This window comes from Oncorhynchus keta, unplaced genomic scaffold (assembly GCF_023373465.1).
Source record: "Oncorhynchus keta strain PuntledgeMale-10-30-2019 unplaced genomic scaffold, Oket_V2 Un_scaffold_4195_pilon_pilon, whole genome shotgun sequence".
NCBI classification, from domain to species: Eukaryota; Metazoa; Chordata; class Actinopteri; order Salmoniformes; family Salmonidae; genus Oncorhynchus; species Oncorhynchus keta.
Genome location: NW_026290935.1, coordinates 229937 through 247500, shown reverse-complemented (window position 1 = coordinate 247500; position 17564 = coordinate 229937). Strand labels below are relative to the sequence as shown.

Here is a 17564-nt window from a genome sequence, read left to right as displayed (position 1 = left end):
TATCTGTTGATGGATTTACAATGAGATTGTTAATGACTTACAATGAGGTTGTGATGGACTTACAATGAGATTGTTAATGACTTACAATGAGGTTGTGATGGACTTACAATGAGGTTGTTAATGACTTACAATGAGGTTGTTAATGACTTACAATGAGATTGTTAATGACTTACAATGAGGTTGTGATGGACTTACAATGAGGTGTTTAATGACTTACAATGAGGTTGTTAATGACTTACAATGAGGTTGTGAAGGACTTACAATGAGGTTGTTAATGACTTACAATGAGGTTGTGAATGACTTACAATGAGTTTGATATGGAAGCTTACAATGGGGTTGTTAATGACTTACAATGAGTTTGATATGGAAGCTTACAATGGGGTTGTTAATGACTTACAATGAGGTTGTTAATGACTTACAATGAGTTTGATATGGAAGCTTACAATGGGGTTGTTAATGACTTACAATGAGGTTGTGAATGACTTACAATGAGTTTGATATGGAAGCTTACAATGGGGTTGTTAATGACTTACAATGAGGTTGTGAATGACTTACAATGAGTTTGTTATAGAAGATTACAATGGGGTTGTTAATGACTACAATGAGGTTGTAATGACTTACAATGAGTTTGATATGGAAAGCTTACAATGGGTTGTTAATGACATTCTACAATGAGGTTGTCCCGGGAATCGAACAATGAGGTTGTGAATGACTTACAACTGAGCTTGATAGGAGGACCAGGAGGCAATGAGGTTCTTAATGACTTACAATTCCTTTGATATGGAAGCTTACAATGGGGTTGTTAATGACTTCTGAGGTTGTGAATGACTTTCAATGACATTGAACATGGAAGTCAATGGGGTTGTTAATGACTTAAATGAGGTTGTTAATGAGAAAATGAGGTTGTGAATGACTTACAATGAGTTTGAAATCAAACACTTCAATGACCTGTTAATGACTCACAATGAGGTTGATGAATGACTTACAATGAGTTTGATATGGAAGCTTACAATGAGGTTGTTAATGACTTACAATGAGGTTGTTAATGACGCTGAACAATGAGGTTGTTAATGACGAACAATGAGGTTGTTAATGACTTACAATGAGGTTGTGAATGACTTACAATGAGGTTGTTAATGATGAACAATGAGGTTGTTAATGACTTACAATGAGGTTGTTAATATTTTACCATGAGGTTGTTAATGACTTACAATGAGGTTGTTAGCAACAATGAGGTTGTTATAGAAGATTACAACTGTAGAGGCATGATAGTTCTTAATGCAGTTATTTCATGTTCCTGTATGCATATCAGTTTCATTTAAGGTTCTGCCAGGTCTCAAAGCATTTCATGTCATCTGAACATGAAGTCAATGTAGTAAAGTAAATGATCTTGTCCTGTAGAAATGTGACACGTCAAACTCTGGCACCCTGGAGGGTTCTGAAATCAAACACTTCTATGACCTGTTGACTCACCGGGAGGAGATCGATGTGATCTACGAGAAGCACGCCGCCACGGGGGGGCACATGAGCGCCCAGGACCTGCTCAACTTCCTGCTGAATGAGCAGCGTGAGGTGGCCACCTTGGAGGACGCCTTAAGACTCATAGAGAAATACGAGCTGGATGACTCAGGTGAGAGATGCTCTGTTTTTTTTATTTAACCATTATTTTACCAGGTAAGTTGACTGAGAACACATTCTAATTTACAGCAACAACCTGAGGAATAGTTACATGGGAGAGGAGAGGGATGAATGAGCCAATTAGAAGTTGGGAATGATTAAATACTCTGGCACTGACTCAATATGAGCTGGATGACTCAGGTGAGAGCTGCTCTGACACTGACTCAATATGAGCTGGATGACTCAGGTGAGAGCTGCTCTGACACTGACTCAATATGAGCTGGATGACTCAGGTGAGAGCTGCTCTGACACTGACTCAATATGAGCTGGATGACTCAGGTGAGAGCTGCTCTGACACTGACTCAATATGAGCTGGATGACTCAGGTGAGAGCTGCTCTGACACTGACTCAATATGAGCTGGATGACTCAGGTGAGAGCTGCTCTGACACTGACTCAATATGAGATGGATGACTCAGGTGAGAGCTGCTCTGACACTGACTCAATATGAGCTGGATGACGGATGCCGTATGGGATGACAAAATACAATTTTATGGTGTTCTAGGAATGTGCTAAAATAGTCCAACCTTTCATATTTCTGTAGCACTTTTCCTTTATAAACTAAATGATATATATCTGGTAGGCCTACTCCACACAGCCACTCTATCCCCTAATTCATTCTGCCCCCCCACATTCCCTCCACCAGCAAAGCATATGAATCACATGACCAAAGATGGCTTCCTGATGTACCTGCAACAGGAGGAGGGGTCTATCTTCAACCCCGCCCACAAGAAGGTGTTCCAGGATATGAGCCAGCCAATCAACCACTACTTTATCAGCTCTTCCCACAACACCTACCTGATGGAAGACCAGCTCAAAGGCCCCAGCAGCACAGAGGCCTACATCAAGTAACCATGACAACCTCTAATCTAAACTAACCATAAATTACAGCATCTAATCTAAACTAACCATATATTACAATTTGTAATATAAACTAACCATATATTACAATTTCTAATCTAAACTACCCATAAATTGCAATATCAAATCTACCATACATTACAACCTCTAATCTAACCATACATTACAATCTCTAATCTAAACTAACCATAAATTACCATATCAAATCTACCATAATTTACAACCTCTAATCTAACCATACATTACAATCTCTAATCTAAACTAACCATAAATTACAATATCAAATCTACCATAATTTACAACCTCTAATCTAACCATACATTACAATCTCTAATCTAAACTAACCATAAATTACAATATCAAATCTACCATAATTTACAACCTCTAATCTAACCATACATTACAACCTCTAATCTAAACTAACCATAAATTGCAACCTCTAATTTAATTTCAATTACAATCTCTAATCTAACCATACATTACAACCTCTAATCTAACCATAGATTATAACCTCTAATCTAAACGAACCATACATTACAACCTCTAATCTAAACTAACCATACATTATAACCTCTAATCTAACCATACATTACAACCTCTAAACTAACCATACATTATAACCTCTAATCTAAACTAACATTTACATTTAAGTCATTTAGCAGACGCTCTTATCCAGAGCGACTTACAAATTGGTGCATACACCTTATGACAACCAGTGGAACAGCCACTTGCATCTAAATCTTGTTGGGGGGGGGTGAGAAGGGGGGGGGGTGAGAAGGATTACTTACCCTTACTTACCCTATCCTAACCATAATTACAACCTCTAATCTAAACTAACCATACATTATAAACTCTAAAATCTAACCATACATTATAACCTCTAATCTAAACTAACCATACATTATAAACTCTAATCTATAATCTAACCATACATTACAACCTCTAATCTAATCGAACCATACATTATAAACTCTAATCTAACCATACATTACAACCTCTAATCTAATCTAACCATACATTATAAACTCTAATCTAACCATACATTACAACCTCTAAACTAACCATACATTATAACCTCTAATCTAAACTAACCATACATTACAACCTCTAATCTAAACTAACCATACATTATAAACTCTAATCTAATCTAACCATACATTATAACCTCTAATCTAAACTAACCATACATTATAAACTCTAATCTAAACTAACCATACATTATAAACTCTAATCTCTAATCTAACCATACATTACAACCTCTAATCTAACCATAGATTATAACCTCTAATCTAAACGAACCATACATTACAACCTCTAATCTAAACTAACCATACATTATAACCTCTAATCTAACCATACATTACAACCTCTAAACTAACCATACATTATAACCTCTAATCTAAACTAACCATACATTATAAACTCTAATCTAACCATACATTATAAACTCTAATCTAACCATACATTATAAACTCTAATCTAACCATACATTACAACCTCTAATCTAAACTAACCATAAATTGCAACCTCTAATTTAACTTCAATTACAATCTCTAAACTAACCATACATTATAAACTCTAATCTAACCATACATTACAACCTCTAATCTAACCATACATTATAACCTCTAATCTAAACTAACCATACATTACAACCTCTAATCTAAACTAACCATACATTATAAACTCTAATCTAATCTAACCATACATTATAACCTCTAATCTAAACTAACCATACATTATAAACTCTAATCTAAACTAACCATACATTATAAACTCTAATCTATAATCTAACCATACATTACAACCTCTAAACTAACCATACATTATAACCTCTAATCTAAACTAACCATACATTATAACCTCTAATCTAATCTAACCATACATTATAAACTCTAATCTATAATCTAACCATACATTACAACCTCTAAACTAACCATACATTATAACCTCTAATCTAAACTAACCATACATTACAACCTCTAATCTAAACTAACCATACATTATAACCTCTAATCTAAACTAACCATACATTATAAACTCTAATCTAAACTAACCATACATTATAAACTCTAATCTATAATCTAACCATACATTACAACCTCTAAACTAACCATACATTATAACCTCTAATCTAAACTAACCATACATTACAACCTATAATCTAAACTAACCATACATTACAACCTCTGATCTAAACTAACCATACATTATAAACTCTAATCTAACCATACATTACAACCTCTAAACTAACCATACATTATAACCTCTAATCTAAACTAACCATACATTACAACCTCTAATCTAATCTAACCATACATTACAACCTCTAATCTAATCTAACCATACATTATAACCTCTAATCTAATCTAACCATACATTACAACCTCTAATCTAAACTAACCATACATTATAACCTCTAATCTAATCTAACCATACATTACAACCTCTAATCTAAACTAACCATACATTATAACCTCTAATCTAAACTAACCATACATTATAACCTCTAATCTAAACTAACCATACATTATAACCTCTAATCTAATCTAACCATACATTATAACCTCTAATCTAATCTAACCATACATTATAACCTCTAATCTAACCTAACCATACATTATAACCTCTAATCTAATCTAACCATACATTACAACCTCTAATCTAAACTAACCATACATTACAACCTCTAATCTAAACTAAACATACATTACAACCTCTAATCTAAACTAACCATACATTATAACCTCTAATCTAATCTAACCATACATTATAACCTCTAATCTAAACTAACCATACATTACAACCTCTAATCTAACCATACATTATAACCTCTAATCTAACCATACATTATAACCTCTAATCTAACCATACATTATAACCTCTAATCTAACCATACATTATAACCTCTAATCTAACCATACATTATAACCTCTAATCTAACCATACATTATAACCTCTAATCTAAACTAACCATACATTACAACCTCTAATCTAAACTAAACATACATTACAACCTCTAATCTAAACTAAACATACATTATAACCTCTAATCTAAACTAAACATACATTATAACCTCTAATCTAAACTAACCATACATTACAACCTCTAATCTAAACTAAACATACATTATAACCTCTAATCTAACCATACATTATAACCTCTAAACTAACCATACATTATAACCTCTAATCTAAACTAAACATACATTACAACCTCTAATCTAAACTAACCATACATTACAACCTCTAATCTAAACTAACCATACATTACAACCTCTAATCTAAACTAACCATACATTATAAACTCTAATCTAACCATACATTATAACCTCTAATCTAAACTAACCATAAATTGCAACCTCTAATTTAATCGAACCATACATTATAATCTCTAATCTAACCATACATTATAAACTCTAATCTAACCATACATTACAACCTCTAATCTAATCTAACCATACATTATAAACTCTAATCTAACCATACATTATAACCTCTAATCTAAACTAACCATACATTACAACCTCTAATCTAATCTAACCATACATTATAAACTCTAATCTAACCATACATTACAACCTCTAAACTAACCATACATTATAACCTCTAATCTAAACTAACCATACATTACAACCTCTAATCTAATCTAACCATACATTATAACCTCTAATCTAATCTAACCATACATTATAACCTCTAATCTAATCTAACCATACATTATAACCTCTAATCTAACCATACATTATAACCTCTAATCTAAACTAACCATACATTACAACCTCTAATCTAAACTAACCATACATTACAACCTCTAATCTAAACTAACCATACATTACAACCTCTAATCTAAACTAACCATACATTACAACCTCTAATCTAAACATACATTATAAACTCTAATGTAAACTAACCATACCTTACTATCCAGCAGCACTAAGGCTTGCCAGATAGAACTGCCAAAGGGAGCGTAGTTGCAATCTACTGCAGAGATAAAATCCAGAGTTCTGTCATACTATCCAGGTCTGTGCCCAAACAGTTTGAGCTTCTACTTTTAAAATCCACCTTTCCAGAAATAAGTCTCTCACCGTTGCCGCTTGTTATAGACCCCCTCAGCCCCCAGTTGTGACCTGGACACCATATGTGAATTGATCGCCCCCCATCTATCTTCAGAGTTTGTACTGTTAGGTGACCTAAACTGGGACATGCTTAACACCTCGGTCATCCTACATCCTAAGCTAGTTGCCCTCAATCTCAACAAATCATCAAGGAACCTACCAGGTACAACCCTAAATCCGTAACCATGACCAACCTGCCCTCTAAATACACCTCTGCTGTCTTCAACCAGGATGTCAGCGATCACTGCTTCATTGCCTGCGTCTGTAATGGGTACACGGTCAAACTACCACCCCTCATCACTGTCAAAACGCTCCCTAAAACACTTCACCGAGCAGGCCTTTCTAATCAACCTGGCCCGGGTATCCTGGAATGGCTGGTTGCTCTTCAAAAGTGCTTTCCTCTCCATCTTAAATAAGCATGCCCCATTCAAAAAATGTATAACTAAGAACAGATATAGCCCTTGGTTCACCCCAGACTTGACTGCCTTTGACCAGCACAAAACATCCTGTGGCGTTCTGCATTAGCATCGAATAGCCACCGTGCAACTTTTCAGGGAAGTTAGAAACCAACATACTCAGTCAGTTAGGAAAGCTAAGGCTTGCTTTTTCAAACAGAAATGTGCATCCTGTAGCACTAATTCCAAAAGGTTTTGGGGCACTTTGAAGTCCATGGAGAATAAGAGCACCTCCTCCCAGCTGCCCACTGCACTGAGGATAGGAAACACTGTTACCACTGATGAATCAACGATAATCGATCATTTCAATAAGCATTTTTCCACGGCTGGCCATGCTTTCCACCTGGCTACCCCTACCCTGGCCAACATCTCAGCACCCCCTGCGGCAACTTGCACAACCCCCCTGCTTCTCTTTCACCCAAATCTAGACAGCTGATGTTCTGAAATAACTGCAAAATATGGATCCCTACAAATCAGCTGGGCTAGACAACCTGGACCCTCTCTTTCTAAAATGATATGTTGAAATTGTTGCAACCCCTATTATTAGCCTGTTCAAACTCTCTTTCGTATCGTCTGAGATCCCCAAACATTGGAAAGCTGCCGCGGTCGTCCCCCTCTTCAAAGGGGGAGACACTCTAGACCCAAACTGCTACAGACCTATATCTATACTACCCTGCCTTTCTAAAGTCTTCGAAAGCCAAGTTAACAAACAGATCACCGACCATTTCGAATACCACCGTACCTTCTCCATTATGCAGTCTGGTTTCCAAGCTGGTCATGGGTGCACCTCAGCCACGCTCAAGGTCCTCAACGATTACATAACCGCCATCGATAAGACATAATAATGTGCAGCCGTCTTCATCAACCTGGCCAAGGCTTTCGACTCTGTCAATCACCACATTCTTATCAGCAGACTAAACAGCCTTGGTTTCTCAAATAACTGCCTCGTCTGGTTCACCAACTATTTCTCAGATAGAGTTCAGTGTGTCAAATCGGAGGGCCTGTTGTCCGGACCTCTGGCAGTCTCTACGGGGGTGCCACAGGTTTCAATTCTTGGGCCGACTCTTTTCTCTGTATGTATCAATGATGTTGCTCTTGCTGCTGGTAATTCTCTGATCCACCTCTACGCAGACGACACCATTCTGTATACATCTTGCCCTTTTTGGACACTGTGCTAACAAACCTCCAAACAATCTTCAATGCCACGACACTCCTTCCGTGGCCTCCAAGTGCTTTGAAATGGTAGTAAAACTAAGTGCATGCTCTTCAACCGATTGCTGCCCGCACCCTCCAGCCCGACTAGCATCACTACTCTGAACGGTTCTGACATAGAATATGTGGACAACTACAAATACCTAGGTGTCTGGTTAGACTGTAAACTCTCCTTCCAGACTCACATTAAGCAACTCCAATCCAAAATCAAATCTAGAATTGGATTCCCATTTTGCAGCAAAGCCTACTTCACTCATGCTGCCAAATATACCCTCGTAAAACTGACGATCCTACCGATCCTTGACTTCGGCGATGTAATTTACAAAATAGCCCCCGACACTCTACTCAGCAAACTGGATGCAGTCTATCACATTGCCATCCGTTTTGTCACCAAAACCTGTATGCTCTCGCTGGCTGGCCCTCGCTACATATTCGTCGCCAAACCCACTGGCTCCAGGTCACCTATAAGTCTTTGCTAGGTAAAGCCCCGCCTTATCTCAGCTCACTGGTCACCAGAGCAACACCCACCCATAGCATGCGCTCCAGCAGGTATATTTCACTGGTCACCCCCAAAGCCAACTCCTCCTTTTGCCGCCGTTCCTTCAAGTTCTCTGCTGCCAATGACTGGAACAAATTGCAAGAATCTCTGAAGCTGGAGTCTTATGTCTCCCTCTGTAATTTTAAGCATCAGCTTTCTGAGCATCTTTCCGATCACTGCACCTGTACACAGCCCATTTGTAAATAGCACACCCAACTACCTCATCCCTATCACGCCTTGGTCTTAGTATTTTGTGTTTTCGTTAATTATTTGGTCAGGCCAGGGTGTGACATGGGTGTATTTTGTTGTATTTCGTATTGGGGTTTTTGTAGTTATTGGGATTGCGGCTGAGTAGGGGTGTTGCATAGGCTTGGCTGCCTGAGGCGGTTCTCAATCAGAGTCAGGTGATTCTCGTTGTCTCTGATTGGGAGCCGTATTTAGGTAGCCTGGGTTTCGCTTTGTATTTCGTGGGTGATTGTTCCTGTCTCTGTGTAGTTTCACCAGATAGGCTGTAATTAGGTTTCACGTTCCGTTTGTTATTTTGTATTTGTATAGATATTTCATGTATCGCTTTTTTCATTAAAGACATGAGTAACCACCACGCTGCATTTCGGTCCGACAGTCTTTCGACAAACGAAGAACGCCGTTACAATCCCCATATTATTACTTACCCTCTTGCTCTTTTGCACCCCAGTATCTCTACTTGCACATCATCATCTGCACATCTATAACTCCAGTAGTAATGCTAAATTGTTATTATTTTCACCTCTATGGCCTATTTATTGCCTACCTCCCTACTCTTCTACATTTGCACACACTGTACATAGATTTTAATATTTTTATTTTATTTTGTGTTATTGACTGTACGTTTGTTTATGTGTAACTCTGTGTTGTTGTTGTTTTTGTCGCACTGCTTTGCTTTATCTTGAACAGGTCACATTTGTAAACGAGAACATGTTCTTAACCGGCCTACCAGGTTAAATTAAAGTGAAATTAAAAAATAAAATAAATGACATCAAGTAATCATAACTACCTCTAATTTAAGATAACCATACCTTTCTACTTATAGTCTATTACCTTGCAGCACTGAGACCTATATCAAGTAAAGATATATATTAAAGCACATTACAACATAGCACATACATATTACAACATATTACATACATAGCACATACATATTACAACATATTACATACATAGCACATACATATTACAACATAGCACATACATATTACAACATAGCACATACATATTACAATATATTACAACATAGCACATAAATATTAAAACATAGCACATACATATTACAATATATTACAACATAGCACATAAATATTACAACATAGCACATACATATTACAACATAGCACATACATATTACAACATAGCACATACATATTACAATATATTACAACATAGCACATAAATATTAAAACATAGCACATACATATTACAACATAGCACATACATATTACAATATATTACAACATAGCACATACATATTACAACATAGCACATACATATTACAATATATTACAACATAGCACATAAATATTAAAACATAGCACATACATATTACAATATATTACAACATAGCACATAAATATTACATAACATTACATATATATTACAACATATTACATACATTTAACAACATAGCACATACAACATAGCACATACATATTACAACATAGCACATACATATTACAACATAGCTCATACATATTACAACATTTTACAACATATCAAATACAAATTACACGTTAGATATATACTACATGCATATTACAACATATTACATACATCTTACAACATATTACAACATATTCCACGTTAGATATATATATTACATGCATATTACTACATATTACATACATATTACTTTCATGTTACGATATATTACAAAATATTGCAAAATAGTAGATCCATATTACTACATATTACAGCATATTACAACATAGTCCACACATATTACACAATATTACAAAATAGTACAAAATAGTACATACATTTTACAACATATTACATACATATTACATGTTAGATACAAATTACAACATAGTCCACACATATTACACTATATTACAAAATATTACAAAATAGTAGATCCATATTACAACACATTATATACATATTACATACATATTACAAAATAGTACGTACATATTACCACATAATACATACATATAACATACATATTACAACATATTACATACATATTACAACATATAACATACATATTACAACATATTACAACATATTACAACATATAACAACATATAACATACATATTACTTACATATTACAACATATTACAACATATAACAACATATTACAACATATAACAACATATAACATACATATTACAACATATAACATACATATTACAACATATAACATACATATTACAACATATAACATACATATTACAACATATAACATACATATTACAACATATTACAACATATAACATACATATTACAACATATAACATACATATAACATACATATTACAACATATAACAACATATTACAACATATAACAACATATTACAACATATTACAACATATTACATAAATATTACAACATATTACATAAATATTGCAACATATTACATAAATATTACATAAATATTACAACATACTACATAAATATTGCAACATATTACATAAATATTACAACATATTACATAAATATTACAACATATAACATACATATTACAACATATTACATACATATTACAACATATTACATAAATATTACAACATATTACATAAATATTGCAACATATTACAACACATTACAACATATAACATACATATTACAACACATTGTAATCATCGACGGGGTTGTAGTGGAGCAGGTTGAGAGCTTCAAGTTCCTTGGTGTCCACATCACCAACAAACTAACATGGTCCAAGCACACAAAGACAGTCGTGAAGAGGGCACGACAAAACCTATTCCCCCTCAGGAGACTAAAAAGATTTGGCATGGGTCCTCAGATCCACAAAAGGTTCTACAGCTGCACCATCGAGATTCTCCTGACTCGTTGCATCACTACCTGGTATGATGACTGCTCGGCCTCCGACCGCAAGGCAGTTCAGAGGGTAATGCGTACGGCCCAGTACATCACTAGGGCCAAGCTGCCTGCCATCCAGGACCTCGAAACCAGGCGGTGTCAGAAGAAGGCCCTAAAAATGGTCAAAGACTCCAGCCACCCTAGTCATAGACTGTTCTCTCTGCTACCGCACGGCAAGCGGTACCGGAGCGCCAAGTCTTGGTTCAAGAGGCTTCTAAACAGATTCTACCCCCAAGCCATACGACTCCTGAACATCTAATCAAATGGCTACCCAGACTACTTGTATTGCCCCCCTTTTATGCTGCTGTTATCTCTATTATTATCTATGGATAATTCACTTTAATAACTCTACCCACATGTATATATTACCTCAATTACCTCGACTAATCGGTGCCCCCACACAATGACTCTGTACCGGTACCCATGTATATAGTCTCGCTATTGTTATTTTACTGCTGCTCTTTAATTATTTGTTACTTTTATTTATTATTTTTGTAGGTATTTTTCTTAAAACTGCATTGTTGGTTAAGGGCTTGTAAGTATTTCACTGTAATACCTGTTGTATTCGGCGCATGTGACAACTAACATTTTATTTTATATTACATACATATTACGTACAGTGGGGAGAACAAGTATTTGATACATTGACGATTTTGCAGGTTTTCCTACTTACAAAGCATGTAGAGGTCTGTAATGTTTACACTTCAACTATGAGAGACGGAATCTAAAACAAAAATCCAGAAAATCACATACAGATACAGTACTAGATATAGTAGTACTAGATATAGTAGAAATAGTACTAGATACAGATATAATAGAAGTTATTGGGGCGGCAGGTAGCCTAGTGTTTAGAGCGTTTGGACAGTAACTGAAAGGTTGCTGGATCGAGTCCCCGAGCGGACAAGATAAAAATCTGTTGAATATCTCATCTTCAAGCTTGAGGCCCTGGGTCTCAACCCCGTCCTGTGCAATTGAGTCCTGGACTTTCCGAATGGGCGGCTCCCAGGTGGTGAAGGTAGGAAACAACATCTCCACTTCGCTGACCCTCAACACTGGGGCTCCACAAGGGTGCGTGCTCAGCCCCCTCCTGTAATCCCTGTTCACCCACGACTGTGTGGTCATGCACTGCCCTCAACCGCAAGGCTCTCTAGGGTGGTGCAGTCTGCACAATAAATCACTGGGGGCAAACTACCTGCCCTCCATGACACCAACAGTACCCGATGTCACAGGAAGGCCAAAAATATCATCAAGGACATCAACCGCTGGTCAGTCCAGGTGCATCAAAGCTGAGACCGAGTGACTGAAATACAGCTTCTATCTCAAGGCCATCAGACTTAACAGCAATCACTAACTCAGAGAGGCTGCTGCCTACATTGAGACCCAATCACTGGCCACTTTAATAAATTGATCACTAGTCACTTTATACAACGCATTCTAAATACTGCCACTTTAATAATGTTGACATATCTTACATTACTCATATCACATGTATGTATATACTGTTTGTATTTTATACCATCTATTGCACCTTGCCTATGCCGCTCAGTCATTGCTCATCCATATACTTACATGTACATATTCTCATTCACCCCTTTAGATTTGTGTGTATTAGGTAGTTGTTGGGGAATTGTTAGATTACTTGTTAGATATTACTGCACTGTCGGAACTAGAAGCACAAGCATTTCGCTACACTCGCATTAACATCTGCTCACCATGTGTATGTGACAAATAAAATGTGATTTGATTTGATTTACTAGATATTGTAGATATAGTACTCGATAGAGATATAGTACTAGATAAAGTGGATATAGTACTAGATACAGATATAGTACTAGTTATAGTAGATATAGTAGATAGATACAGTACTAGATATAGTAGATATTGTGCTATATAGAGATATAGTAATAGATATAGTAGATATAGTACTAGATACAGTGGATATAGTACTCAATACAGATATGGTAATAGATACAGTAGATATAGTACTAGATACAGATACAATACTATATATAGCAGATATTGTACTATATACAGATACAGTACTCTTAATAGTAGACAGTGTACTAGATACAGACACAGTACTAGATACAGTAGATATAGTTATAGATATAGTAATATATATAATAGAACTAGTACTAGATATAGTAGATATTGTCCAAGATACATTACCAGATATAGTAGATATAGTACGAGATACAGTACTAGATATAATATATATTGTACTAGATATAGTAGATATAGTACTAGATGCAGTACCATATATAATAGATATAGTACTCCATACAGTACTAGATATAATAGATATTGTACAAGATACAGTATTAGATATATAAGATATTGTACTAGATACAGTAGTAGACATAGTAGATGTAGTACTAGATACAGTACCAGAATTAATAGATATAGTACTAGATACAGTAGTAGACATAATAGATATTGTATTAGATATAGTATATGTAGTTTTAGATACAGTTCTAGATATAATAGATATTGTACTAGATACAGTACTAGATGTAGTACTAGATGCAGTAGTGGATATAACAGATATAGTACTAGATACAGTACTAGATATAATAGATATAGTACTAGAGATACTAGTAGTACTCTATGTTTGTGTTGTGGTCTTTAGGGCCCTGATGAAGAGTTGTCGCTGTGTGGAGTTAGACTGTTGGGACGGGGCCCATGGGGAGCCAGTCATCTACCATGGCCACACCCTCACCTCCAAGGTCCTGTTTAAAGATGTCATCAAGGCCATCAAGGAGTATGCCTTCAAGGTAACCATAACACCTGACCCTAACCCATCATAGAGTACGCCCTCAATGTCAGTGTAACCTTGACCATTTTGATGACCATTTTTATGTCTCTGTGTCCAAAATGAAGGAAGTTGCTAACTAGCTCAAGCACAATTGCTAAATAGCGTTAGTACAATGACTTGAAGTCTATGGGTATCTGCTAGCATAATAACAGATACCCATAGACTTCCAGTCATTGCGCTAACTCTAGTTAGCACTGACACGTGACACTAGCTATAACTTCCTTCTATTGGACACAGAACGCCTTCAAGGTGAAGTTTCACCATGAAGTTAAACCAGCCCTGTGATGACCAGTAGAGATGGACATGACTGCTAATGTTATGTTGTTGTCCTCCCCCAGACATCAGAGTACCCAGTGATCCTGTCCCTGGAGAACCACTGTACACTGGAGCAGCAGAAACTGATGGCCAAGCACATGATCTCCATCCTGGGCAGCGCCCTGCTCACCTCCCCCCTGGAGGACCAGATGCCCACTGCCTTCCCCTCACCCCAGGTCAGAGACTAACAGATAATCCACCCACCCACCCACCCACCCATCCACCCACCCACCCACCCACCCACCCACCCACCCACCCACCCACCCACCCACCCACCCACCCACCCACCCACCCACCCATCCATCCACCCACCCACCCACCCACCCACCCACCCACCCACCCACCCACCCACCCACCCACCCACCCACCCACCCACCCACCCACCCACCCATCCATCCACCCACCCATCCATCCCACCCACCCACCCACCCACCCACCCACCCACCCACCCACCCACCCACCCATCCACCCACCCATCCACCCATCCACCCACCCACCCACCCACCCATCCATCCACCCACCCACCCACCCACCCATCCACCCACCCACCCACCCACCCACCCACCCATCCACCCATCCAACCTTGTTTGTTTTTCAACCCTCAGTGTTTAAAGCCTGGAGCTTCGAAACCACATACCCGGTATTTTAAAAATGAACACTAAGAGGCAAGCCTGAACAAGTTGTGGATGCTAGACAAATTAAAGTCTAAGTCAGTACTGAGAGTGTGAAGGAAGAACAATAACACCTTGTCTGACTGGTTAGGATATGATTGGGGTGTTACCAGAAGGAATTTGATTTCCCTACGAAGAGTATCTGTCTGTAAGAGCCTGTCTGTCTATAGGGCTAACAGTTTCTGTCTGTTAGAGTCTGTCTGTCTATAGGGCTAACAGTTTCTGTCTGTTAGAGCCTGTCTGTCTATAGGGCTAACAGTATCTGTCTGTTAGAGTCTGTCTGTCTATAGGGCTAACAGTATCTGTCTGTTAGAGTCTGTCTGTATATAGGGCTAACAGTATCTGTCTGTTAGAGTCTGTCTGTCTATAGGGCTAACAGTATCTGTCTGTTAGAGCCTGTCTATAGGGCTAACAGTATCTGTCTGTTAGAGCCTGTCTATAGGGCTAACAGTATCTGTCTGTTAGAGCCTGTCTATAGGGCTAACAGTATCTGTCTGTTAGAGTCTGTCTGTCTATAGGGCTAACAGTATCTGTCTGTTAGAGTCTGTCTGTATATAGGGCTAACAGTATCTGTCTGTTAGAGTCTGTCTGTCTATAGGGCTAACAGTATCTGTCTGTTAGAGCCTGTCTATAGGGCTAACAGTATCTGTCTGTTAGAGCCTGTCTATAGGGCTAACAGTATCTGTCTGTTAGAGCCTGTCTGTCTATAGGGCTAACAGTATCTGTCTGTTAGAGCCTGTCTATAGGGCTAACAGTATCTGTCTGTTAGAGCCTGTCTGTCTATAGGGCTAACAGTATCTGTCTGTTAGAGCCTGTCTATAGGGCTAACAGTATCTGTCTGTTAGAGCCTGTCTGTCTATAGGGCTAACAGTATCTGTCTGTTAGAGCCTGTCTGTCTATAGGGCTAACATTATCTGTCTGTTCGAGCCTGTCTATAGGGCTAACAGTATCTGTCTGTTAGAGCCTGTCTGTCTATAGGGCTAACAGTATCTGTCTGTTAGAGCCTGTCTGTCTATAGGGCTAACAGTATCTGTTTGTTAGAGCCTGTCTATAGGTCTAACAGTATCTGTCTGTTAGAGCCTGTCTGTCTATAGGGCTAACAGTATCTGTCTGTTAGAGCCTGTCTGTCTATAGGGCTAACAGTATCTGTCTGTTAGAGCCTGTCTATAGGGCTAACAGTATCTGTCTGTTAGAGCCTGTCTGTCTATAGGGCTAACAGTATCTGTCTGTTAGAGCCTGTCTGTCTATAGGGCTAACAGTATCTGTCTGTTAGAGCCTGTCTATAGGGCTAACAGTATCTGTTTGTTAGAGCCTGTCTATAGGGCTAACAGTATCTGTCTGTTAGAGCCTGTCTGTCTTCGATGCTCTGCAGGAATGCTACAGCTGCTTCTGATTTAATATATTAACAGTATTTCTGATTTCATTTGTCTTCATACAGCCAACACAAAGAATGTTGCTGGAGAAAAACTAAATGAACCTTTCTCTCTCTCTATCTCTCTCCAACATGGAAATAATTAAAGAAATGTGTGTATAAAGTATCAGCAAAAAGTTTGGACACACCTTCTCATTCAAGGGTTTGTCTTCATTTTTACTATTCTTTACATTGTGGAATAATAGTGAAGACATCAAATCTATGAAATAGCACAAATAGAATCATGTAGTAACCAAAAAAGTGTTAAACAAATCAAAATATATTTTAGATTTTAGATTCTAAAAAGTAGCCACCCTTTGCCTTGATGACAGCTTTATACACTTTTGGCATTCTCTCAACCAGCTTCATGAGGTAGTTACCTGGAATGCATTTCAATTAAAAGTTATGCCTTGT

The 17564-nt window shown here is 37.4% G+C and overlaps 1 protein-coding gene and 1 long non-coding RNA gene across 4 annotated transcripts in view; one reads left to right on the top strand and one right to left on the bottom strand.

The window, feature by feature from the left end:
• Positions 1-17564, top strand: part of plcd1a (phospholipase C, delta 1a) — an 88879-nt gene that overhangs the window by 51270 nt on the left and 20045 nt on the right. For both annotated transcript variants that reach the window (XM_052516256.1, XM_052516255.1), the window contains exons 5-8: positions 1402-1630; positions 2322-2523; positions 14568-14712; positions 15092-15244. In XM_052516256.1, coding sequence (XP_052372216.1) covers positions 1402-1630; positions 2322-2523; positions 14568-14712; positions 15092-15244 — 729 coding nt within the window. The remainder of the gene's footprint in view (positions 1-1401; positions 1631-2321; positions 2524-14567; positions 14713-15091; positions 15245-17564) is intronic.
• On the bottom strand, positions 3444-5850 carry LOC127928824 (uncharacterized). Of its 2 annotated transcripts, none has more exons than XR_008132389.1 (4): positions 5644-5850; positions 5074-5613; positions 4724-5043; positions 3444-3611 (listed from the first exon to the last, which is right to left on the bottom strand). It is a non-coding gene; the product is annotated as an uncharacterized LOC127928824 (long non-coding RNA). The 2 variants fall into 2 exon arrangements; XR_008132390.1 differs by having other exon boundaries at positions 4724-4983.